Here is a 22,915-nt window from a genome sequence, read left to right as displayed (position 1 = left end):
GTGGTGTGCGGAGGGTGCGGTGAGGACATACCACACCAAACAGGTCTGGTCGGCCGTTCGCTGCACATGTGATGCGGGGAAAAATGTGCGGCATACATCAAGAGTGTCCACCATCAATGACAACTTGGGACCAGGGCCTGGGCAGCATTATTCTATAAAAACACTGACACAGCTCCAGTCCGCTGCTCTGTCCCACCAGGGAAGGAAAAGTGCCTTTGTTTTTCTAATGAGACGCCAACAAATGAAACTCTGCCATCACTCAGTGCAAGTTTTCATGTCACCCATTTGATTTCTGCAGACAAAAGCAGACAAAAGAGGAAAATGGTGCCCGGAGCGACCGCCATTAGTGCTCATTAGGCGCAAGAATGGGTGATGAGGCGACAGGCGTGCAGGAGAATCACTCATTTTACATCGAGGCAACAGTAAATATCTCAGCACGCAAGCTAGCAGGAAGACAGATAAACACGATATTTGACAGAAAAGGCTGGTGTCTGTGCTTGGTGGATATCGATTTTCTCATCTCGTTTCAGTAGAAGACAAAAGAGACGGCAGCAACAACCCGAAACACGGTTTTGTTGCGTAACCCACATGGTGTGTGTTAATCTCCTGCAGGCTGAGTCTGACCTCTGGAACAGCAGCTCGATGAGGGTGCCGGTGGTGGTGAAAGCTCTGTAGGTCGCAAGGAAGACATGAAGGAAGTCCGGCCCTGGCGTTCTGGCTCCAGCAGGTGGGTGACAAGGCGCTCCAAGGTGGCGGCCTTCAGCCGACGTACCTTCACAGTGTGGTACTGGATGAAGGCCGCGGGGAGCTCTGCTGTGGCCGAGGCCGGCAGGACGGGCTCCCTCCGCAGCGTGATGCCAAACACAGCCCCCTCCTCCTCCTCCTCGCCCCACTCCTGCACCGGGTCCTGCAGTTTGAACATGCACGGTCACTGAGACGGACTCCTGTAGGACGTGTGATGCTCTAAACCTTTGAATCAATGGGTGCATTTAAAAAAAAAAGAATTCTGACTAAACGGGTCATTAAAAGCGACAGTGTCCTCATCAGCCAGCAGGACAAAAACCACGAGGGGAGAGAAAAGGACAACACAAACTGATTTTCATCCAAAGAAAACATGTCACAGCTCTGTAATCATCCATAAATATTGATATGCTGCCCTTCCCGATGTTGGCGTTCGGCTGCATAACTCCTAAACATCATGGCATCAGTTCATCCACAGGCCAAGTAGAAGATATAATGCAAAAAGTATGACTTTTAAATGAAGGAAGACAGAGGAACACAGAGGTTTAACTATGTGAAATACTGGAGGGAGAGAGGCGACATGTGGCATCACATGACAGAACCCCGGGCTGGTCGCCGGTGAGACCCGGTGGAGGACAAACATCCCTGGACAAACCATGGACGGAACCATCGCACCTCTGTTGGACAGCCAGGGGATGACTTTCACATGACAGCGCAGCAACCGGCACGAGTTCAGCAAAAATGCACCATCAACACGCGCAATATGAAAAGAAAACTGCGCTTTGGCTTCCAAAGAGAAGTTTAATGACAAAAAAGTGACCTACCATCGATAATTGCCATTTCCCCATGTTTGTCCTCGCGGAACGATCCCAGTGATGCAGCTGGTTCGACCGCAGCGCAGCCAGAAATTACGGATTGACCCTCCGCCCCCCGCCGCCCGCGACGGTCCGAATTAAAGCCAGCGAGTTCATTTTCTTGTTACAATGGAACTCATAAAGTCTAATATCAGCACAAACAAACGGGAATTTCTGTCGGCGCGGAAACAACGAACGGAAGAAGTTTGAGTCGAGGAGGAGACCAGAAGGGCGAAACTCCTCACGCGGGGCAAGAGATACAGGTGGGGGCGTGGCCAAACCTCTCCACCAATGAGGGTAAGGGAACATGCTGCAGGCATCGCGCGGACTTAAAACGAGGACACAGGTGAAAATGACGAGAAATAACAACGGAAAATCTTTGGGAGCAAGAGAGTCTGAAAATGAACAACGTTGCATTGAACGTTGACTTCCTGTCACGCACTAACTGACATCCAGGAAGAACCTAGTCCTTTAAATTTTACGACAGTATCTACTTGCCATACCAGTTCAACATGTGCAAATCTAACCTCCCAGGAGATGTGAGCATAGCGATGTGAGGACTGCATGGATACAGTTAATCATCAGCACGCTATATACGCATTCCGCGAGTCCTGAGGAATCTCGTCGGGACTGTTCTCTCAAGACAACCTCTGGATTCCCCGCATGTGGTGTGCGGAGGGTGCGGTGAGGACATACCACACCAAACAGGTCTGGTCGGCCGTTCGCTGCACATGTGATGCGGGGAAAAATGTGCGGCATACATCAAGAGTGTCCACCATCAATGACAACTTGGGACCAGGGCCTGGGCAGCATTATTCTATAAAAACACTGACACAGCTCCAGTCCGCTGCTCTGTCCCACCAGGGAAGGAAAAGTGCCTTTGTTTTTCTAATGAGACGCCAACAAATGAAACTCTGCCATCACTCAGTGCAAGTTTTGGCCATGTCACCCATTTGATTTCTGCAGACAAAAGCAGACAAAAGAGGAAAATGGTGCCCGGAGCGACCGCCATTAGTGCTCATTAGGCGCAAGAATGGGTGATGAGGCGACAGGCGTGCAGGAGAATGTTTCCCGGACATTTACTGTTTTGTTCCTTCTCAGTGTCACAAAACAATGACGCGCAGAGGCAAAAAGAATGCTGCCAGTAAACGGAACAAAAGCCAAACTTCCCAGGGTGGAGCCTGACCCGCGCACCTGAAGCATATATGACAGGTGTTCCTTGACATAAGCGTGTGTCACCACCCAGATTTATCTTAATAATTCAATAAGTAATTATGTTACACGTTCTTGGGAACCAATTACGGCAAAATGAATATTGTTAGTAAAGAGCCAGTGAGCGTGAGTGAATCATGTAAATGGAATCTGAACGTGTCACATTAAAAACGTCACCGTGGCAACGTTAATTTCACGGGATGCTGTTGTTGAGGTCGAAACCCGGATGTGACGTGTGACGCGCGACAGCAGCTCACCTCACACTGTCCGCCAGTGTCCAGCAGCTGGAAGCCGGTCAGCCACACGCCAGGCTCCGTGTCCAGGTGGACCTCCACGCTGCGGGGCGGTCTGAGCCACAGCAGCCTCTTCATCTTGCCCACCCGGCTGCGGAGGCCCTGGGACTTCCCTCCGCCGCCCCCCCCGCACGCACCAAGGGTAGTCCTCATCTCGTGCTGTCACGCTGCGGGCCCACGCGCCTCGTCAGAGCGCCCCCGCACCCGCTGCCTCCCCTGTGCGGGCGAGGATGGCATCATGTCATTGATTTTTGTTTTATTCCAGCCTTGATGTTGAGTATTCAACACAGTAGATATAAAGAATAACTTGTAAACATTAAAACAATTCGGTAAATCTGCATCTCCTGATCAGCAGCCGGGGCCCGCTGAGTTTCGATTCATTGATTATGGGCAAATGTGATCGCTTCTGTAAACAGCGGGGGGGTTTGATCGTTCTGGAGGTTCGGCTGTACAACAGCGTGGAAGGAATTCATCAGCCATGACCTGAGAGAAGCAACTGTTGCCGCTTATCGATCTGTAATCAGACTCTCTCGAGCCGAGTGATGAAGATTATCCACGCGAAATGAAAGACGGCTGCAAAACAGCGTGACCAGATAAACTTGAAAATACTATAGAGGCGGCTGAGACCCCGCAGGCCTCACTTAGCATGTGCAGCAGTAAAATACATCCCAGTGCAAACAGCTTCTTTGGTTTTTTACGTTATGTTATGGAGAAAACAGGCCGAAATTCTGCCCAATTATGGAGATGAAAGTGTTCAAAAAAAGGGTTACGAACATCCTGATCGCATCAGATGAATCACTTTGAATCTTTATTATTCTATGTTTAGGGATGCCAATCAAAAAAAAAGCTCTAAAGAACTGGATTAGGGTCAGAAGGATTTTATGAGTGTAATTTAATAATGTCGGGACAGAAATAGGATTGTACTTCACTGGATAACTCAACTCAGAAGAGCTTCATTTAATTTAATCAAGTCATTTCCTCCAAAACACAACATGAATCATCCAGAAATGCTAAAATATTGGACATATGATGCCGCTTCCTATGCCCAACAAGCTTAAACTTAAACAGCAGGTTCATTCAGAAACAGCACTCACCTGTTTTACTGTGATTCCTCTCTTGAATCCCGATGAACACCATGTTCAGAACTGTTGATGCGGACAGAAAATCCACGCAGAGCCGGTGAATAACTTGGACTGAAGACGCTGGCATTTATCAGAGGACGGATTGTTCTCTGGCGTTTGTGGGCGGATGGTGATGGGAATGATGCACGCACGCACGCACGGACACGAGCGCGCGAGCCTCTCATCTCTCTCCCACAATTATCTCATGTTGATTCCAGTTCACTAACCATGAACAGAGGGCTCTCACCGCCGACGCGCACATGTGCGAAGCTGATCGGAACCGGCGGAACCGTCTCCGGCCCCAGCGAGCCTGACCCGCTGACACGCACCAAGTCCGACAATAATACAACAACACACGCTTGAAATGCCGGATCGGTGAGGGGCTTTTTGAAGACGATTCAAGTTTGGGAAGCGCTTCGAAATCTGGAGCGGCTCGGTCGGCCCCGCCCCCCTTCGCTGATTGGTCGAGGACTGAAAACAAAGGCGTGAGCACCAATCAAATCACTGCTCGTCACTTCCTGGAAAGCAATTAGAGATAGATAGATAGATAGATAGATAGATAGATAGATAGATAGATAGATAGATAGATAGATAGATAGATAGATAGATAGATAGATAGATAGATAGATAGATAGATAGATAGATAGATAGATAGATAGATAGATAGATAGGACGACGTAAACGTGGTTTACCTTTAAGTTTACTTTATCTGAGTTTATACTGAAGATTTATTTGTTTTTTCAGACCGTTGAAAACAATCTGAAAAGCACAGGTTTTATTTTACACCTATATAAGCTGTTATTATAGGAGACAATACTGGTGCCATTGTCACTTGAAATGCACATACATTTTATACAGAATGTGACCCCCCCCCCCCACACACAAATTTTGTTCAAACTTAAAAGCTGTCCGGCTACATTCTGGCTCATTTAACCACAACAGTTCCACCCTGGAGCTTGAGCTGAGTTCCTGAATGCAGCAGAGTCGGCTGAGGTGCCTGGGAGTGGAGGGGAGGATTTACATAACGCCTTGGCAGGTGTTAACCTGGACAAAGTGTCGACATGTCCGGCTATTAAGGAAATTTTGGACTGGTCAAACTTCCAGTTGGCGTCAGGACACCACATGATGTAAAACCCTGTAAAAAGAAGCAAGGGAATGTTTTGTTGTATTGACTTTTTCACCGAGGTCACGAGGAGTATTTTGAAAAAGAGAAGGAGAATCAAGTGTTGGCGCAACTTTCACAGATGAAAAAAGAACAGCACTATTCCCAAAACAAACACACTTGTAGTGCCAGGAATGAGGAATACATCAGAAATATCCACAAAGTCTCAGATTCTAAAAATACACACTCCCAGTTCCACTTTCAGTCGTCTCCTCTTCAAACCTGATAATGGCAGATGTGCCTAATTCAGAATCTTATATAGGAAATTAGAAAGTTTGGACCTTCCTCAAAGGCCTTAAGGCTCCTGACAGTGTCCGTGAGCCGGATCAGAACTTTTCATTCTTCCAGGGCTTCTTCTTGGACTTTGACTCAACAATCAGCTGTGATTGGTGCTTCAGCTCCTCCCGGGTCAGGACGTCACCTTCCTCCGCTTCCTGGTACCTGTCTGGGGAGAGAAGCAGATGGAGAGCAAGGCTTGTGCGTGCGCCTGTATCCGTGCACGAGCGTCTCCCAACTCACCATCTCTCATCCGGAGCTCCGGCAGCTTTATACGAGTGTTGTGAGCTGGCAGCTTCTCCTCGATTCTGACGTAGAACTGCTCAGAGCAGCACAAAGGAAAGAGTCAACAAGCTCAAACGTCGGTGGTAAAGTTAGTGTCAGAATCACTGTCTAAGTGGCTTTTTTAAATGGAATTGAATGCATCTTTAAATCGTAATGAAACAATGTTGTGTTGGATTTCATGCTGTCACAGATTGCTCAAGACAGAGGGTTTCTCGGACCTGTGAATGTGACCTTTTGTTCCTAAATGTGACCCCAGTTTGATAGACATTAAGACTGTGGAGTGAATGATGCCCCGTGAACTTACCTTCTCCTCCTCCATCTCCTTCAATAAGGCAGCCAGGTCCTGCCCCTGAAGCTCCCGCTTCAACTGCTGCAGCTTCAGCTCAAACTGCATCAACTGTGCGAGCGCAGCCTCATCGGGGTCTGTGGACGCCTCGGGGGTTCCCTCCTCTCTCTAGAAGAATGGCGAACGGACGTGAGCGTGAGCGTGGACAAGACACATGACAGACAACTAGGCTTCTCTTTACCAGCTCAATGTGGTGCAGCCTGGCTGCCAGGTGCTCCACCCCAGCTCGGACTGTGCTGAGGGATTTTCGCATCTGATCCAGGTGCTGTTTACTGGCGTCATGCCTCTGCTGTTGAGCCTGCAGCCTTTGTTTCCACTCCACTTCTAGGTCACTGATAAACCCACAGAAGCAATAGCAGGGACTGGTTCTTCCACAGCTTTAGCCGCATTCTTCCACCACTCGTGGCACCTACCTGGAAACCTGAGCTTCCCCGGAGTATTTTACGTCTTCCAGTTCTTTGGTCAGGAGCTCCTTTTGCTCCCGGAGCTGCTGCAGCATCTTCTTGTTGTCTTCTTTGAGCTTCAGCAGATGTTGGTGCGTTTCCTTCTGGACGGTGAAGCGCTCCAATATCTCCTGCGGATGAACAGATTAGCCGCACACAAACCGCCGAGTCTCTCCGCACACGCACGGCTGTGAAGCACAATTCGCCTCCTTCCTGATGTGTTACGCACAAATGCTTCAGATCATCAAACTAATTTTAATATTACAAGGAACATTTTACAAATGCAGTCTTTCAACAATGTTCTCCCGCTGTGGAAATGTGGTAATCAGAGTTAATACTCTATTCAACAAGGGCGACTATTTTCACATAGGGCCAAGTAAGTCGGGGTGCTTTTATCCACCTAAAGAAACAAACTCATTTGTTAAAAACCAACAGTTTGCATTTACTTGGATCACCGAAAACACCTGTGTGACATATCAGGAAAGGGGCAAATGCTTATTCACAGCACTGTACTGTAGAATATAGCAGTACACACACAGGACTGCTCTTCTCTACCTGTGCGTTTGTGACTCCAGTGGCCTCCTTGATGCATCTGTAGGCATCCTCAAAAGTGGAGAGGGCCTCTTTCCTTTCCACTATGGGCTCGCTTTGCAGTGCTTCACTGCTCATATCATCCGGTTGCATCACCATCATCATCATCATCCCCGTTTTCTGACAATAAAAGCAGCAGAGATGAGAAGCCGGCTGAAGTCAAGGCCCGAGGACCACATTAAATATAAATGTATCTGGCCTGCGAGATGATACACTGTTACACCAGCAGGCCACTAGGGTGTGAATAGTTGGTGGAGCTGTTATATTTCTAATGTAATCGTAGAGCGATATTACTGGTTTATCTGTGCAGTACCTTTCCCTCAACTTTCTCTGCTGGGGCTTTATGCTTTTCAGTCTTTTTCTTGTAGTCAGATATGATGTGCTCCCTCTCCTTGCGCTCTTTGGAGAGAAGCTCTTGCTGCCCCTGCAACTCACTCTGGCAAGGAGAAGATGAATTAGTTGGTTATGACAACCTACCACCGATTATGATTATTAGAAAGCAACAGAGCTAATATAAGTGCTTGGAGGCCTTCTGCCTCCCCCCACTTTAAACGTGGAGACTCGGCAGGTCACCTTCACAGCCTTTTTGGAGAGCTGAGCCTCATTGTTCATCATCTGCATCTTGTTTAGCTCCTCTCTGTACTTCAGGATTTCTGCCTCCAGACTGTCCAGAATGCTCTGGAAAGTTAGACTCTCCTCCTGAGGTGGAGACAGTTGAGAAGCGAGGGATAGAAGGAGAAAAAGAAGAAACTATTTGGGATATGGGATCATGTCTGGACTGACCTGCAGGTGCCTTTTCACTCTCTGATAGTTAACTGTGATATTTTCGGCCTCCTTGCATTTAAACTGTATCTTCTCCAGCCTGTTCTCTTGTGCTCGCAGCATCTGGAGACACAACATTACAGTCCTCTTTCATCCCTTTTCCACATTTAATTTTTGCTTGTTAACCAGCCATTAACAACCATGGCATCCTCCTCCTTTTTCCGAGCATGGGCATCAGCAGCCTGCGCTCCACCACCAGCCTTTGCGTTCATTCGCTGGTACTCCCGCTCCAGCTCGGCAAGTTGTTGCTGTTTTGTCTGTGTGACGTGTTTTTGGGCATTGAGGCGCTTCATCTTGGACAACACCTTCTGGTCTTGTATCATCAGGGCATCCTGAACACATTTGACAAACAAAACGATTGAAGTGTTGAACTGAGCACAATGTAAGGCAAAAGAATGCATCTAACTCTACACACGTTTATAGACGAGATTCTTTATTCATATTTTCTCTTACCTTTCCTGACATATTGCGGTAGGCTTCCTTCTCCACACCCCTTTTGTTAAAAGCTTCATCGATAACACCTTTTTTACACTGAAAGGAGGAAGAGGCATAAGGGACAAAGCTGTTTATGAAGGACACAGGCCAAAGAGAAGCAATGTTTAACGTACAGCGATGGCTTCGGACAGCCTTTTAAACAGCCTCTTGTTCTGCTGCCTCAGCTGCTGGATGGACTCCGCGTTCTTCTCGATGCTCCACTGAAAGCCTTCACATTGCGCTGCTCTGTCGCTCTCTGGTGGACAAAGTTAGGAATTACGCCAATGTTTGCATGTAATGTATGCTTTAATGAACCCGTCATTAAGAAGTGTACGAAATTTTAAGACGAGTAACAAAAACATCTGTTTAAAACGACATTGTTTAACAAAGCAAATTACCTTGTGGAATTAATAATTATAAACTCGCCTGTATATTTGTATATTTAACTTTGAGTATTTCAAAAAATCAACTTACCCAGTAGTTGGAGTTTGCGCTGTTTTTCCATTATTTGATGCGGGTCTTTCATCGCACTGAATTTTTGCATTTTGCAAAAATAATAATAATTTAAAACCCCCAACCTAATACGCAAGGCTAACAGCGGCTGTTAGCTTAACCTGAAAGTACACTCTGTAGTGTTGCCTAGCAACCTGCGCACCAACAGGACAGACCGATATTTCAAGCTCTCGCGATATCTGGCGGGAACCAAAGGCTGACCGCAATTTTCCACATAGAGCAATATTCTACGGCGTTTTCATTACTATTATTAAATAACTACATTTCTCAGAGGACATTATTAACTACAATGAATAACCAGATGATTCTGAAAAATAAAAGTTATTTTGTTTACATTGTCGTTGGCCATTATTGTTATCCAGCGGTTGAACTCAATTTAGTTATCAGGTGATTTGTCTACATTTCATTTAATTTTTAATGTGACGTTCTGTCAAAGTAGGTTTAATCTGGTTGTCTTTCTGTGCTGTGAACACATTTCTTTTGGTTTCACAATTTTTATCTTTATGACGTCGCTGGATTTTTCTGAAATTTCTCTTCTCATTCTGAGATATGTTTTTCAACACGATGGTTCTCAAGGGTCATTGTAGATTTATCTGCTTTATTGATATAAACGATCAATTCTGTAATCGTGTTTTATTACTTTGTGAGATTAAGTGCTTATACAACTAAAATGTATGAATATTATCATCAAAATATCAAGCCTAAGGTCGGCCCAGTAATTACAGATAGTCTGAATGATGCGCCTTCATATTTGAAACTTGATCTCTCTTTTACATTATCTGGGAAAGTTTGGACTCTATGGAATCTTTAAATCAAGTCACATTTGCTATTTTAAGCTATTTTAATCCAACATGTACATGTATGTGATATTACAAATCCAAACCAAGATGTGGTTTCCAAATTTAACATATTTCTCTCTCTCTTTTATACGGCAATACAAAGTTTTATTCGTTTACAACAAAATTAATTACAAAGCAATACTTTAACAGACTTCAAACATTACTTACGGATACATTTAATGGTTGATATGAACGGTTAAAAAAATGAACCTGCTTAAGCATCTTAAACCCATTGGGTGATTTGTAATCTCTTAAGGCCTTCAGCTAAAACCGAGCTGCAAGTTAACAACCCTGCTTTGTGAACACTTTTTTTTTTTATTTTATTTTTTTTTAAAAGGTGCAAAACGCTGACTTGTATTAATAAAGCTTCAATGGTAAAGCAGCAGGCTGCAGCTGCCTTGGACAGAGATTGCACTGGAACATACTGAAACCGTGTTACCTGAATAAAGACAAAAACATGAGGCAAAACAAAGTTATGTGTAACTCTCCACTTACCAAAGATGCCTCAAAGCTCGGAGGGAAAACATGTCTGCCGATGACATAAACGATCCCAATAGACAGCGAGATGTATACTACATATGCGGTATGTATAGAATTGTAATATTCTTCCTCGTTCCTCACACACAAAGACTCACACGCAGTCACACACGGAGTTAAACCACAGATTTGGTCTCTTCGTTTGACTTTTTCAGCAGGGTCAACAGATTCTGCGACATGAAATACGGCCTCTCTGCTGATCCATCGTTGCGCTCCAGATCTTCCACTACGATGCAAAAAGAAGCAACTGATAAACAACAAGTTACAGCACGGCACTTATATTTGAATCACAGGGTTGCTACGGCAATAGGAGACCTGTTGCTCTGTTCTGAAATTTGAAATTTCAATTTAGAAAGATAGAATTTAAAATCTAAGCAGTTCAATTCACTGTTTCTTTTGTAATTTCAAGGCTGCTTCGTTCTCCTGGTGTCAAAACTTTCTTTCTTAGAATTTGCAATCGCTTTGACAGATTTTATTTTAATGGCTCTACATTTAAAATACCAATATTTACAGCTTAAAATCAAAGGATGGTATCTGTTCATTAGAAATGGGCTGTTATTTAGTCCTGAACTCAAATCCATTAATCACTGACATAACATGCAACAGCTTTAATTAATGGGAAAACTATTTAAATGCTCATTTATAATCCTGGATGTCTGAAAACTCACCTGTTTCCAAATGTCAGACTACCTTAAATCTCAGGTGTACCGTATACCCACAACAGAACTACCACCATGAAATACAATCACTTTAATCAAGATTTACATCCAATAAATACGAAATGTCAATAGTGTCAGTGGAAAAGGAAAATCAGCTTACATAGTCCACAAGGTGGCAGGCATGAGAAACGAGTACAAAAGCGTTTCGGCGACTTGAAATGACAGTAGCAAGCATTCACAAGGCCATGTCAACACCATGCAGCGCTTGGAAAGAGGCGGCGAGGAAAGGAACCGAGCAAAGCAGGGGGAGCGGTCGGATCAGTGAGCAACCGTCGGGGGCTGCAGCGAGGTCACGGTGGCCGTGTCATGACACAATCACAACGCCAGTCTGAAATACCAAGGCAAGTAGGTGACAACACAACACGCCATCTTGTTGAGGATTGTCTACAAGACGGAAGCCAGAGAAACACGTTATAGACATACGCTACTGTTTATACAAGTCCAGTAATAGCAAAAAACAAAACCCCGTATTTAGACAGTATACCAAAAAAGTCTGCAACATTTTGGCGTCAGCTGGTGTAATTGTAAACAGTAAGAGAGAGATTCATTATCGGCTGAGATGTGTTTGTTCTGACTGTAAACGTTCTGCCTCGTGGTTCTGTAGTGCACAACAGGGTTAAGACAATAACTATTAGTGACAGTAATCAGGCACAGGTCCAGCACTCACGATGGTCTACACACCGTCACAATATACAAACCGACGCTGCTAAAACCAACACCACAGAGCTAAATTTTGGGTGGCGCTACAGAGACGCACTGGGCTTCCTGACTCCAGCTTTCACACCTTCACGCAGTGATGTTGGCGTCACAAACGCGTAGGAACGATCGTGATGTTAATTACGCTCCAGCTCGCCACCCCCACACGTGGCATCTACTCGCGTGATTCACAGGAAGGTTTTTCCTCCTCTTTTTTCTCTTCTTGTTCTTCACCAGTCTCTTCCTCAGCCTCCGCAGCAGAGGGCGGCACGACCTCTGCCTTTCCCTCCTGCTTCCCCGCAGCCGCCTCCTCTTCCTCCCCGACTTCCTCCTCTTCTGTGGCTGCGTTTTCCACCTGCTCTGTCTTGCTGACTTTTTGCTCTTCGCTCTTCTCCTCCTTCGGCTCTTCCCTGTCCGTCCGGGCCTGCAGAGGCTGCTCCTCCTCGTTCTGGCTGAGCAGGCTCTGCTGCTTCAGTTGGACCTCCCCATCTTGCTGCTGCTGAAGCGGGGTCTGCTCCTCCTGTTTCACCTCATCCGCCTGCTTGGCCTCATCCACCTGCTCCACGCCGTCTTTATCCTCCTCCAGCAGTTTGGTTTTGGAGAGAATTTCATGCAGCTCAGGCGACATGAAGTAAGGCCTTTCAGCCGAGCCATCATTTCTTTCCAAATCCTCACCTTTTGAATTTGGAATCGGGGGTGTTGATTGTTTGTTTTTTTAAAAATCGGGTTAATGTAAATTAGAGGGGAAAATGAATTAAAGGAATGTGTAAAAATCAAATGCCATAAAAGGGGAAGTGAGACAAAAGAGAAGTAGAGTTAGAAACAAGGCAGGAAAAAGCAACCGGCATCTCAGAAGAACGCAGATGGAGGAGATCAGGCGAGAAAGGGTGCAAAGCTACTCACAGAAGCAGAGGAACAGCGTGTCCACACACATGGCGTACACACTGAAGAAGCCATGGGCGATGAGGTAGGATCCCACTACCACCGTCTACGACAGAACACAGACACAGTCTTTATTTGTCATTCTGGAGTTGATTGTTATTGACTATTAGGACAAAAATGTTTAAAAAAAAACTATGGCAACAGATACATAATGGATGCAATGTGAGAAAATCACGAATCAGCTAATGTTCAAATCATTATATTTGGTTCCTCACCAGTATCGGCACCCAGTAGTAGTTCAGAGACGGCGCAGCATCCTCCACTGCTTTGATTTTTCCAGAGAAGAAGAAGAAAGAGAAGATCCCTGCGCAGATTAAGAGTTAAAGGTTTTTTTTCCCCTTCTCCAGATGTGCTTTGGCTCATAAAAATGTTTTCCTACCAACAATTCCAACGATGAGCAGTTTCCCCAGAAACAACAGGAAGTCTGTGACTTTATCTAAAACAGCCACCCTGCGTTCAAAGCACACATTATGTTACAAAACAGTTTGGATTACTGATCGACCTGCGTAGTTTACTACTCACCTGATGATGTTCCTCATGAGAAGAAAAAAGGCATCTCGAGCCGAGGGGCAGAAACTCTTTCCATAAATAGCAATCTGGAGGAAATAAAACAATGATTAAACAATCTGGATCTTTAAAAAGGGCGCTGAATAAAGGCCAGCACGTCTCCTGCCGCTTAACTCACCATGATGTAGGCGTTCCTGTTAAGGAACTTAATGCATTTCTCCAGACACCAGAAGCAGCACTTCAAGCAGCTCAACAGGAATTTGGCAAACCGGTTCTGAGCACCTGGAAAAGATGAGAGATTCCCAACCTAATGATTCATTTTATTTATTTTGATGCTCTGCATTTGATAAACTGAATTCAAAGCTTATTTACACCTATGATACTTGACAAATGCAGATGCGGTCATGTCATTTTTAATGTTCTGACCTTTCAACTTATGATCCAGGTACTCCAGGAGGACCCTGATCACTTGGACCAAAGACAAGATTAGCGAACCAAAAGCCAAAGAACCCGTGTGGTATCTGGACCGGAGGAGGAAGCAGAAAGCAACTGTGAGCATCAAACACATCTCACCAGTCCCACAGATACGTTACCCCACCTGCTGAGCACAACACCTGTCTCCCTTCCACACAAAACATACACAACACGCAAACACACGTTCAGCCACTGACCGAAGGGCCCGGCCCAAGGAAGCACAGATGGGGCTGGCGGGAATATCTTCAGGCTTTTTGAATGCCCAATAATATGAGGCGAAGGCCCCTGCCAGGGTGACCTGGCCCAGGGCCGTCACAAAGTTGGCACACCAGAAGAACAGGAAAACGTTGTAGAACTGGAACAGGATGAGGTATTTATGGTAGAGGGTCTCCCCACCATAGAAGGCAAACAGGCACTCTGCATCGGGACACTCGGTGGAAACATTGGAGGTGTTGAATGTCTGCAGAAAAAGACGGAAGAAGCCATCAACTGAGGCGACTTTAACGGAGGAGCCGTTGAATTATTTCTTATATCACTTTAGAGGCGCACCTTAGGGTTGCAGTTGTCAAGTGCGTACGCACAGTCGCTGTTGTTGAACACTTTGTACACCTGCTCATTAGATGTGGACAAGAAGCTGGGCAGCAATACTGGTCAAGGAGAATCTCAGAGACACCTCTGAAACAGTGGGGGGGGGGGGGGGGTTATATCTACAAACAAAGGAGCCAAGTGGCTAAACCAGTAAAGGTGTCAAACTGCCAGAATTATTAGTTGTCTACTCTTTTTTAAAACCGAGGATACACAGCAGTAATGGCCCAGTAAGCAATCACCACCGCAAGGAGGGCAAAGGTCAGCAGTGGGTAGAACAGAGACGACATCACATGTCCAACGGCTCTGAAAGGCATAAGCGATAACACAGGACTTCATTGTACGATTGCGATTGTCATTTTAAAAATGATTACTATCAAATTTGGGGTAGGACAAAATTCTGAGGTCGATTTTGCATACGGACTTGCTGGCCTCTTTGATCAGAGCGATGGCAATTAGGAGTCTCTTCCTGAGGAAGATGAGTAGCAGGATGATGATGACCTCCACAATGGCCAAAATGATCACTGTAACAGTGGAGACACATCAGACACCCGTTACACCAACAGATTTGAGCGCTAGAGTAAAAGTTAGAAAGTATGTTGGTCCGTACTGAACGCCAGCCAGGTCTGTCTAATCTGCAGGTACACAGCAAAGTCTGTCTGCAGGCCCAGGTCACGGATGGTAATGTCAGAACCGGGCTGGTCTTTTAGACTGGCAAACTCCATGTAACAGTGGAAAATACCTAAAAAAAACAAACAAAACATAGATAGTTCTTTGTTTCGATGTAAAATAAAACATTTTAAAACCTACAGAGGCTGAAGCCGTACCGTATCCAATGACCAGAATAACCAGAACAATCATGACCCAGACCATGATACCAGCCAGAAATCGCAGCAGGACAATGAAAATCAAGCTGATGACCATGGCGATCACCAGACCCCTGGAGACGGTGGACACACAAGTTAAAACCAGACTTTCAACAAGGCTGTGTCATGGTCCACTTTACGGTTACGGCGAGGAGGCAGGGGACAGACTTACAGCAAAATCCAGTACCATGACTGAGTGTAATCCTCAAAGATTCTCATGGCCACCTGGCGCGCTTCCACAACTGCATTTGATTTTCTGAAACAAAAAGGAAAAAAGAAGGATCTCTATTCTGATCCAGGAAGCATGAGATATTCAAAAGGGTAAAACTGACTATGCAGTTATATAATCATGAAGCATTAGCTGAGCTTAGGATTAGTTTCGTATTCGTTACACAAATATGGGTAAAAACTCTTTCAACAATAATGCTTTAGTTAGGTTGTCATTTTAGTTTTGTTTGTCACAAAGAGTAAAAAAATTCCCTATAGCAGAGTCAGTCATTTCCTGCTTTACATATTCACTATGTACCATTTCATACTTCCTGTCTTCATACTTTCTCACGCTTACCCCACCCTAATGATTACCATTTGTGCTCCATGGCCTTGTTTGGGAGTCTTTGCTGAGCATATTCTCAGCCTGTTTCACTTGCCCATTTCTCCTTGTGCTCAAATAACTCCCCAATCATCAAAAAAAGAGCAGTCAGAAGACAGTAATATTCATGCACAACAGCATCACTTCATGACAGTAGGATTTACTCAGTATGCTGAGCCCAACACACACAGTTTCTGTTCCACCCCATATAACCCAGTTGAGGTTAGTTTCTTTAATGGTGGGGAAAAAAAGGGTAAGTAAACCAAAACAAACGCTACAAATAAGAATGTCTATCGAGCACAGGTTGTCATTAGAAGTGTTGCATAGCCACACATCAGGCTGAATATAGTCAGCTGTTTGCACCACAACCCTGAGACTGACATAAAACATTGAATTAAAGAGTCTCCGGGATCTGCAGTAACTCAGCATGTAATTATGAGCCTTTAAATAGGACATCAGATCTGTTTAGTGAGGTGTGAAGTGGCTGATCTGGCTGCTCACAGTAAATAACAACATATGTCCCAAGTGTGAAGCCTGAACTGCTTCATTTAACGGTGTAACATTTTCCTCCGGCTGATTAATCTCTTCAGCATCTATTTCTCTATTTAAGTGTCAAGCTGGATCCAGCACCGCGTTGTCACCTCACGGTGGGAAGGACTCACTTGGAAGCCTCCAGAATGTCCGAAGCGTTGACGCTGGTTCCTTCTCCGGCATCAAAAACGGTCTCGTTGCCCACAACAACCACCCCACCTTTCATGGTGCCCAAGGCAGGGAGGCAGCGACGCGTGACTGTGGAAGGCGGGAGATGAACCATTTTTACAGCATTTATTTTAGCGTCAGACAGAAACAGGTTTTATTTATGGAGATTTCCTTACAGGCTTTACTCGGCATCAGCATGGCTGGACACAACCCCTCCTTTAGGATTTCTGGCGGACTCTGAAAGGGCGAAAACAGCACTTTAATGTCTCATTTTAAGCCTGCATGAATGCTACAACAACCTGCCCACTTACCAGTTTGGCAAAGTCCACACCTTCCTTGCAGTACTGCCTGTAGTATTCACGGTCGTCTTTGTTGCCTACCTTGGCCTTCACCAAGGTGAGGTGCCGGTCAGGACAACGCTCCACACACAACTGGAAAACAACAACAACGTTAATAAAACATGACCATTTAAATCATGCTTCAAACGGAGCTGCCTTTTGTAATCAATGTGAGATAATGGGAGTCTGACCTGTGTGGTGGGGCACTGAAACTCCAGCAGCACCAGAGGACTGGCACATTTCAGGATGTTAAAGTAAAACAGGAGAGGCTTCTTCCTGTCGTGGCGAGAGCAGTAACACAAGAACATCACATCTGTCTTGGAGATAAAGCGATGACATCGTGCTACTAACGTCAGGTAACTCACTCCAAAGGTGTTCCGGCTTGGCCGCAGAACTGCCCCCTGCTGTCTGTGGGATAGATCACCTTCCTAGGGTCACCCTGGGACCAGGCTGCACACACAATTCAAAACATACGACAAAAAACTTGATCAGAAATGGTACATGCTGCTTTTGCAAGAGACCTTCCATTAATTCAAAGCTAGCATGTGTTTCCTGCATTCTAATACATGATCTCAGCATCTCAATTAAAGTCTATCGCAGAGACACAAACGTCTTCATTCTGGCATCACATCACTGCATCTTTTTTATTTTATAGTAAATCCAGGGTGATCTTACCAATGATACCCACAGCAAAATATCCCAGTAAGGCTAAGATGAAGATTATACAGCAGAGGACATCTGTGCAGCCCCTAAGGCGAGAAAAAGAACATTATACACCCTGCCACAAAAAAAAAGAACTGATAAGATTGGACCTGACATCTCACCTGTTGTGAATCGGCCCCTTGAAGTTTGGATCAAACTTCCTGGCCTCCCCTAAATGACAAAGAAAGAGCAAGATGGAAAATGGCCTCGCTTATTCAATCAATAATGGAACGAATGCAAACAAGTTGAGAGCAGACATATTAAATTAAATTGGAAAACACTGCATTTTTGTGTATCGATACTAAAACCCAAGGTGAAAGACATTTTATAAATGTCACTGTAAAGATCGCTGCTGCGTTTCGAAGCGGGGAGGAGTGCAGTCCAGGAATAAGAGTCATTCCACAAAAACAAAAGCATGAGGTGGAGTAAATGCTGTTACAACAGTGATGACTGATGGCTTCTGCCCTCAGATCCATTTGGGTAGTATTGATCCACCTGATGGACGCACTGTGTGGACGCCGGGCTCACGTAAATTTCATTTTTATTGCAGTTTAATGCAGCTTTAACACATCAAAATATCGTGTCGTGGTAGAAAATGCATTATAATATTTCAAGGACACGGATCATTTTCTCTGTCACGGATAATACGGTGGGGTGTGTGGATACCTTTAAACGTGCTGAGAAAAAGCACCCCCCCCCCCCCGTACAGCAAACACATGTGAGAAGAAAACATCTGTGAAAGAAGAGTCACCAACACAAAAGGATTCTTTTGTCTAACACTTGTGCCCAGCAACCTACAAAATGGCTCCATGGTGACGGGGAACTCCCAGCAGACATCACCGGCCACCATGGTAACGCCTCATCCTTCATCTTTATATGTATAGCATCCGCTACAGTCAAGATTGTCTTTAGCAAATCAGAGCCCGGCCCCCAAAGCAAGGTAAAACTGCCTTTGAACAGGAGGACACCTCAAACAGGACCAGGCTCATATGGGGGACCCTTCTGTTGATGGCTGGCTGGGTAGAGAGGCAGGAGAACAGGCAGAAATCCTGCATAAACATTTATTACACTAAGCAATCAAAACTAGAGCTGAGCGGCTCGGTGGGGTCAGAGGTCGGCAGACTATCCCAAACCTTTAGGTGCCAGTGAAAACAGAACCTCTCCACATTTGTTGATATGAAGGCTCTCAAGCCTCTGGTAACATGACTGGACCTGCCCCTCCTCTCAATTTTTGGTCTTGATCACCAGAGTCAGGGTGCTGGAGCCTGTCCCAGGTGCATACAGGCAAAGGAAGGATACCCAAGACACCAGCTCAACTTAGGGCCCAATCTGAGTATCTGGGGGCTCGATACCTTGCTCAAAGGTGCCTCGGCAGTGCTCTGAAAGTGCCCCGGTACCTCTCCTGCAAGCAGCGCTTGAACCGAACTCCCCGTTTCCTAGCCCAGACCCCTACCGACTGAACCACCACCATCCCTGTTACCTACTTTTAAAACCTACGACTATCAGTAAATAGAGGAACCACGTGTGTCTTATTCACACACACAGACACACACACAGACACACACACACACACACACCAATACATAGAAAAAGAAGACGTCACAGCGCTCCTTATTCTTCTTCTTGCTATGCGCAATGTAGCCGCCTCAATAGAAACAGTCCACAGCAAATTAATACCAGAAAGCAGCCAGGGGAAAAAAGTAGTCATAGTATTTTGTTTCTACCTTGTCTTTCATATTTTGTCATTCCGTTTCTGTGTCGGTTGTCTGGTTTCACCTCCTCTGTCGTCTCACCGTTCACTTCCTTCTTTCAGCGTATTGGCTGCCCTGCCTTTACTGTCGTCATGTGAATTACCACAACAGTTGGAACCAGTTACGGTAGACATGTGCAACGTCGCAGAAACTGACACAGGGTTTTGGAGAAGTGGTACGAACACTTTCATCTGCGCTTCAAACAGTTGAGCAGTTTTTCCCGTCTGAATGGTCACATGACCAAAAGCTAAACATCCGCCACATGGCGAAACATCGCTAGAGACTGGCTTTAAAACAAAAGAGCTTTTTCTTTAAAGTTAATCCAGCCTTAATTCATAAACTCGTTATTTTAATCAGTGTGAAGTTCAACATCCTTATATCCTTACAAAATGGTGCTTGTGAACATTTTGAAGTTACCTTTAAAAGGGCAACAAATTGGAATATCTCTTAATGTTGCTGTTGTTCATCCCTCGGCAATGCCTCAACATCCCAACCTCACCCCACTCGGTCTGGAATCAATGAGAAAAAGTGGCTTCAAACTGTTTTTACAACAAAGATTTGATTATGACGGCTGCATGTGACAGCGTAGACAAGACGGCGGACTTGGGCTGGACTGCTCGGCTGAGATAAGACCCTCCTACACGCTCTCTGGTGGCTCATGCCCATATTTTGGTCTGCCCACTTCAGCTGCCATGTGATGTGATAGGCAACATGCTGCAGCATGAAACACAATCTGACTATTGACCCCATGCATATGCCTCTTGCATAAACAGTCTGATGACCTTGCACAAAGTTTGTTCTTCTAAAAGAAGCCTGTTTTCATTAGCCGGCCCAGCGGTTACTTGCATTTCATTGCCAACATCTCAGAATCGATAATATAAATGCCCATAATAATAAAGTATAATTAACAGGAGAAGGACGGGCTGAAATGTGAGACAAACGGGAAGATGCTCCGGTTTAAAAAAGACAATTTGGCTGAAACTGCTTAGCTGCATCTTATTTGTTTGACTACTTAACAATGTAATAGTGAGACTTTACTCAAAATAAGGTGTTGACAGGCAGTTCAGTTAGCCTCTAGCTGAGACAGAGCCTCGGTGAAAGAGACAAGCGCTTGAAACAGGTGAAATATACAGCATTTATAATAATATTTTAAAAGCATATACTATAACACTGTAAAGCCGTGTACCAGGAGCCTGTTCCCAGATATAAATAGAACAGCTAATTGCAGTAAAATGCATTAATATGAATGAGACCAAAGGGTATATCTACCCTTTTTAAAAATGCACTTGGATGCATCTACGATGCTGTTTAAATAAAATGTTAACATTGCCTCGTTTCCAATCATGATCTCTTGGACAGGCATCTTCCTTTTCCCCCTCCTTCCTGAACAAACCACAAACAGCCAGCCTGGGAAAGGGAGCTCCATTAGATCAGCCTCTTCTGGGCCACCAAACTCGCTGATTCTACGGAAAAGCTTTCCTGTGGATTTGCTGCCTAAAAGTTGCCAAGTGTTGTGCAACTGGTCCCATTTGAACTAATTAGTGTTTTCTGCATTGCTTGTGCTTGATGAGAGTCTGGCAGTCTACCTTCACACCGCGTCAGAATTCATCTCGTGCACAGAGTGCTCAATCTCTCAAGTCACAGGTAATTCCTACTGCAGAATACATGATGAGGAAATCCCAGGAGACCCAGCAGATTGTGGCCTCCTGGTCCAGAAGGCCAAAGGTAGCAAGGAATGTTCTTATAGCTACAGGATACGCAAACTGATGCGTGAGACTACCTCCTGCAGGGAAGAATTTAATGCATGTGTGGTTGCGGTATAGTAACTGATGATGTCATGACTAAACTGGCTAAGTGATGGGCCCACAGCGCCATGCGGTTACGTGTGTCTGAGTGTGTGATTGATGTCATTTTGGTGTGATTGATGTCATTTTGGTTTTGTTTACATGCACTTAAAAGAAATAGATCCTTTTTCAATGTTCGATAGGACCTGGAACATGCAGACTTACTATAGTGTCTCGGCGCTGTTGCATCAAACTGCATGAGTCTGATGACAACTGCTCGGTGTGTGTGTGTGTGTGTGTGTGTGTGTGTGGGTGCGTGTGTGCATTCGCATGACTAATGTCTCTGTAGCAATGCATCTATTTGTTTTCCAGCCGACTATTGACTAGAAGCATCTTGACTGTGTCTGGTGAGTGGGTTGAGCTGACGAGGCTAAAAGATAAGGTAATTCAGGCTTCCGCCTGTCTGCCTCCAGCCACACAAGAGGGACACAGCAGAGCGAGCGGAAACTGGCAAAGGTCTATCAGCAACATCTGCACGTCCAATTGTATAAACAATGATGTGTAGAAGTAGTGCTGTGTTTTTAACCTTTTGGCCTTTAGAGGGGGGAGGGGAGTTAAAAGAGAATGCTATTTTTCAGGGTTACAGGAAGGCAAACAGGATTGGCTCCACAGTGGGAGCTTCGGGGACAGCCTGAGGAAAACTGGTTGTGGGTGTGGGCTACTGGGAGTGTCGAGTTGTGAAAGAAGTAGGAAGTGCTGTCGGGCTGGAAAATTATCCCAATGGATCATTGTGGTTGGCTTTTTTTGTGGCGTATGTCCTTCCCTTCCTATCGACACCAACATAACAAGCATTACAACAAAGGTAACGCTAGTTGCTTAAATTACTGACTCAACGGGCTTAAAAGAAGCCGATTCCCAGCTCCTGTCGGATAGAATCCTTAAAAAGCAGCGGAGACTCACACGCCTTTGGTATTTACGTATTTACGTGCACATGCAGTTTTTGCATGCCTGTATGAGAATCTCTGGGCTTTTAAAGATCACTGATGTGAACATTTCATGCATGTGGAAAATTGCGAGACCCCTGAGAACACACAGCTAACAAACCCGTCCACCCCCCACCCCCACGCCTTCTGTTTTTATGTGCAACATACAATAACCTGCTCAGAAGGCCAATTTATTAAGTATCTTAGGACGAGTGGAAGGAAAAGGCAACCTTCCTTTCTGCTATTAGAGCCATGTAGTCGTTTGTTCTGGTTTTTAATCGACATTTCGGTTGTTGTCACATTCATTTTTATAGAAAAACTCGCCAAACTCACGGTACGGACCCGCATATTCACTGGGGAAAATCTCTGATTGAAAACTGATTCAAACATGATCGGTAAGAAGTCGAGGATGAGGATGGGTCTCCAACTGCATTACGCCCATGAGGTCCACACCCTCCACATCTCCCGCAGTCATTGTTTCCATTTCTTCCCCCGTTGTCAGAAAAAGACAAACTCGAAGAGAATGCAATCACGTCAGGTGTTCTTACCGTATTTGGGGTCCGGGTTCTTCTCATCCGTCTCCATTCTCACACACTGCGGAGGATCAGACCTAAGATACAACAGTTACCATGGAAATATTGAGGGAAAAAAACATTAGTAACAGCGGCTGACTGCTACAGCAAGAAACCATCCCAAACCACAACCGGAGCACGGCGGAGAGGCGGAGCAGCCAATCAGAGAAGAGGATCGCTTAAATGACAGCTGTCTCAG

The 22,915-nt window shown here is 45.3% G+C and overlaps 4 protein-coding genes across 6 annotated transcripts in view; 1 reads left to right on the top strand and 3 right to left on the bottom strand.

The window, feature by feature from the left end:
• micall1a (MICAL-like 1a) overlaps window positions 1-22,915 on the top strand; it is a 151,808-nt gene that overhangs the window by 46,895 nt on the left and 81,998 nt on the right. The gene's annotated exons all lie outside the window — the stretch shown is intronic.
• On the bottom strand, window positions 584-4,724 carry LOC130526691 (ral guanine nucleotide dissociation stimulator-like 3). The gene is made up of 3 exons (XM_057034477.1): window positions 4,195-4,724; window positions 3,065-3,316; window positions 584-907 (listed from the first exon to the last, which is right to left on the bottom strand). The coding sequence occupies exons 2-3, from the start codon at window positions 3,251-3,253 to the stop codon at window positions 599-601; spliced, it is 498 nt and encodes a 165-aa protein (XP_056890457.1). The 5' UTR covers window positions 3,254-3,316; window positions 4,195-4,724; the 3' UTR covers window positions 584-598.
• On the bottom strand, window positions 4,982-9,912 carry odad3 (outer dynein arm docking complex subunit 3). The gene is made up of 13 exons (XM_057034450.1): window positions 9,095-9,912; window positions 8,755-8,876; window positions 8,600-8,677; window positions 8,287-8,478; window positions 8,108-8,209; window positions 7,898-8,023; window positions 7,638-7,760; window positions 7,289-7,444; window positions 6,704-6,864; window positions 6,472-6,622; window positions 6,249-6,398; window positions 5,903-5,978; window positions 4,982-5,828 (listed from the first exon to the last, which is right to left on the bottom strand). The coding sequence occupies exons 1-13, from the start codon at window positions 9,162-9,164 to the stop codon at window positions 5,710-5,712; spliced, it is 1,626 nt and encodes a 541-aa protein (XP_056890430.1). The 5' UTR covers window positions 9,165-9,912; the 3' UTR covers window positions 4,982-5,709.
• On the bottom strand, window positions 10,056-22,857 carry slc44a2 (solute carrier family 44 member 2). Of its 3 annotated transcripts, none has more exons than XM_057034432.1 (22): window positions 22,693-22,853; window positions 17,749-17,797; window positions 17,600-17,673; window positions 17,290-17,374; window positions 17,116-17,200; window positions 16,898-17,017; window positions 16,763-16,823; window positions 16,550-16,676; window positions 15,471-15,554; window positions 15,260-15,372; window positions 15,043-15,174; window positions 14,857-14,956; window positions 14,646-14,738; window positions 14,397-14,481; window positions 14,045-14,307; window positions 13,800-13,894; window positions 13,552-13,655; window positions 13,389-13,462; window positions 13,246-13,316; window positions 13,082-13,170; window positions 12,828-12,912; window positions 10,056-10,735 (listed from the first exon to the last, which is right to left on the bottom strand). In XM_057034432.1, the coding sequence occupies exons 1-22, from the start codon at window positions 22,727-22,729 to the stop codon at window positions 10,626-10,628; spliced, it is 2,136 nt and encodes a 711-aa protein (XP_056890412.1). In that variant the 5' UTR covers window positions 22,730-22,853; the 3' UTR covers window positions 10,056-10,625. The 3 variants fall into 3 exon arrangements, with proteins under 3 accessions (XP_056890412.1, XP_056890410.1, XP_056890411.1); XM_057034430.1 differs by lacking the exon at window positions 10,056-10,735 and adding an exon at window positions 11,245-12,599 and having other exon boundaries at window positions 22,693-22,857; XM_057034431.1 differs by lacking the exons at window positions 10,056-10,735; window positions 22,693-22,853 and adding exons at window positions 11,245-12,599; window positions 19,351-19,689.

The sequence above is a fragment of the Takifugu flavidus genome, chromosome 6 (genome assembly GCF_003711565.1).
Source record: "Takifugu flavidus isolate HTHZ2018 chromosome 6, ASM371156v2, whole genome shotgun sequence".
NCBI classification, from domain to species: domain Eukaryota; kingdom Metazoa; phylum Chordata; class Actinopteri; order Tetraodontiformes; family Tetraodontidae; genus Takifugu; species Takifugu flavidus.
The sequence above is the reverse complement of the archived record's forward strand: the minus strand, read 5'-3'. Positions and strand labels throughout refer to the sequence as shown.

Coding starts and splice junctions, on each gene's coding strand:
- LOC130526691 (XM_057034477.1), bottom strand. CDS start 3,253: ATGAGGACTACCCTTGGTGCGTGCGGGGGGGGCGGCGGAGGGAAGTCC. Junction 908..3,064: donor ACACTGGCGGACAGTGTGAG/GTGAGCTGCTGT, acceptor TTCAAACTGCAG/GACCCGGTGCAGGAGTGGGG.
- slc44a2 (XM_057034430.1), bottom strand. CDS start 22,729: ATGGAGACGGATGAGAAGAACCCGGACCCCAAATACG. Junction 15,175..15,259: donor TATTCTGGTCATTGGATACG/GTACGGCTTCAG, acceptor TGTTTTTTTTAG/GTATTTTCCACTGTTACATG. Junction 12,913..13,081: donor ACTACTGGGTGCCGATACTG/GTGAGGAACCAA, acceptor GTTCTGTCGTAG/ACGGTGGTAGTGGGATCCTA.
- odad3 (XM_057034450.1), bottom strand. CDS start 9,164: ATGCAAAAATTCAGTGCGATGAAAGACCCGCATCAAATAATGGAAAAA. Junction 8,877..9,094: donor GCGCAAACTCCAACTACTGG/GTAAGTTGATTT, acceptor TTTGTCCACCAG/AGAGCGACAGAGCAGCGCAA. Junction 6,865..7,288: donor CTGGAGTCACAAACGCACAG/GTAGAGAAGAGC, acceptor GTTCATCCGCAG/GAGATATTGGAGCGCTTCAC.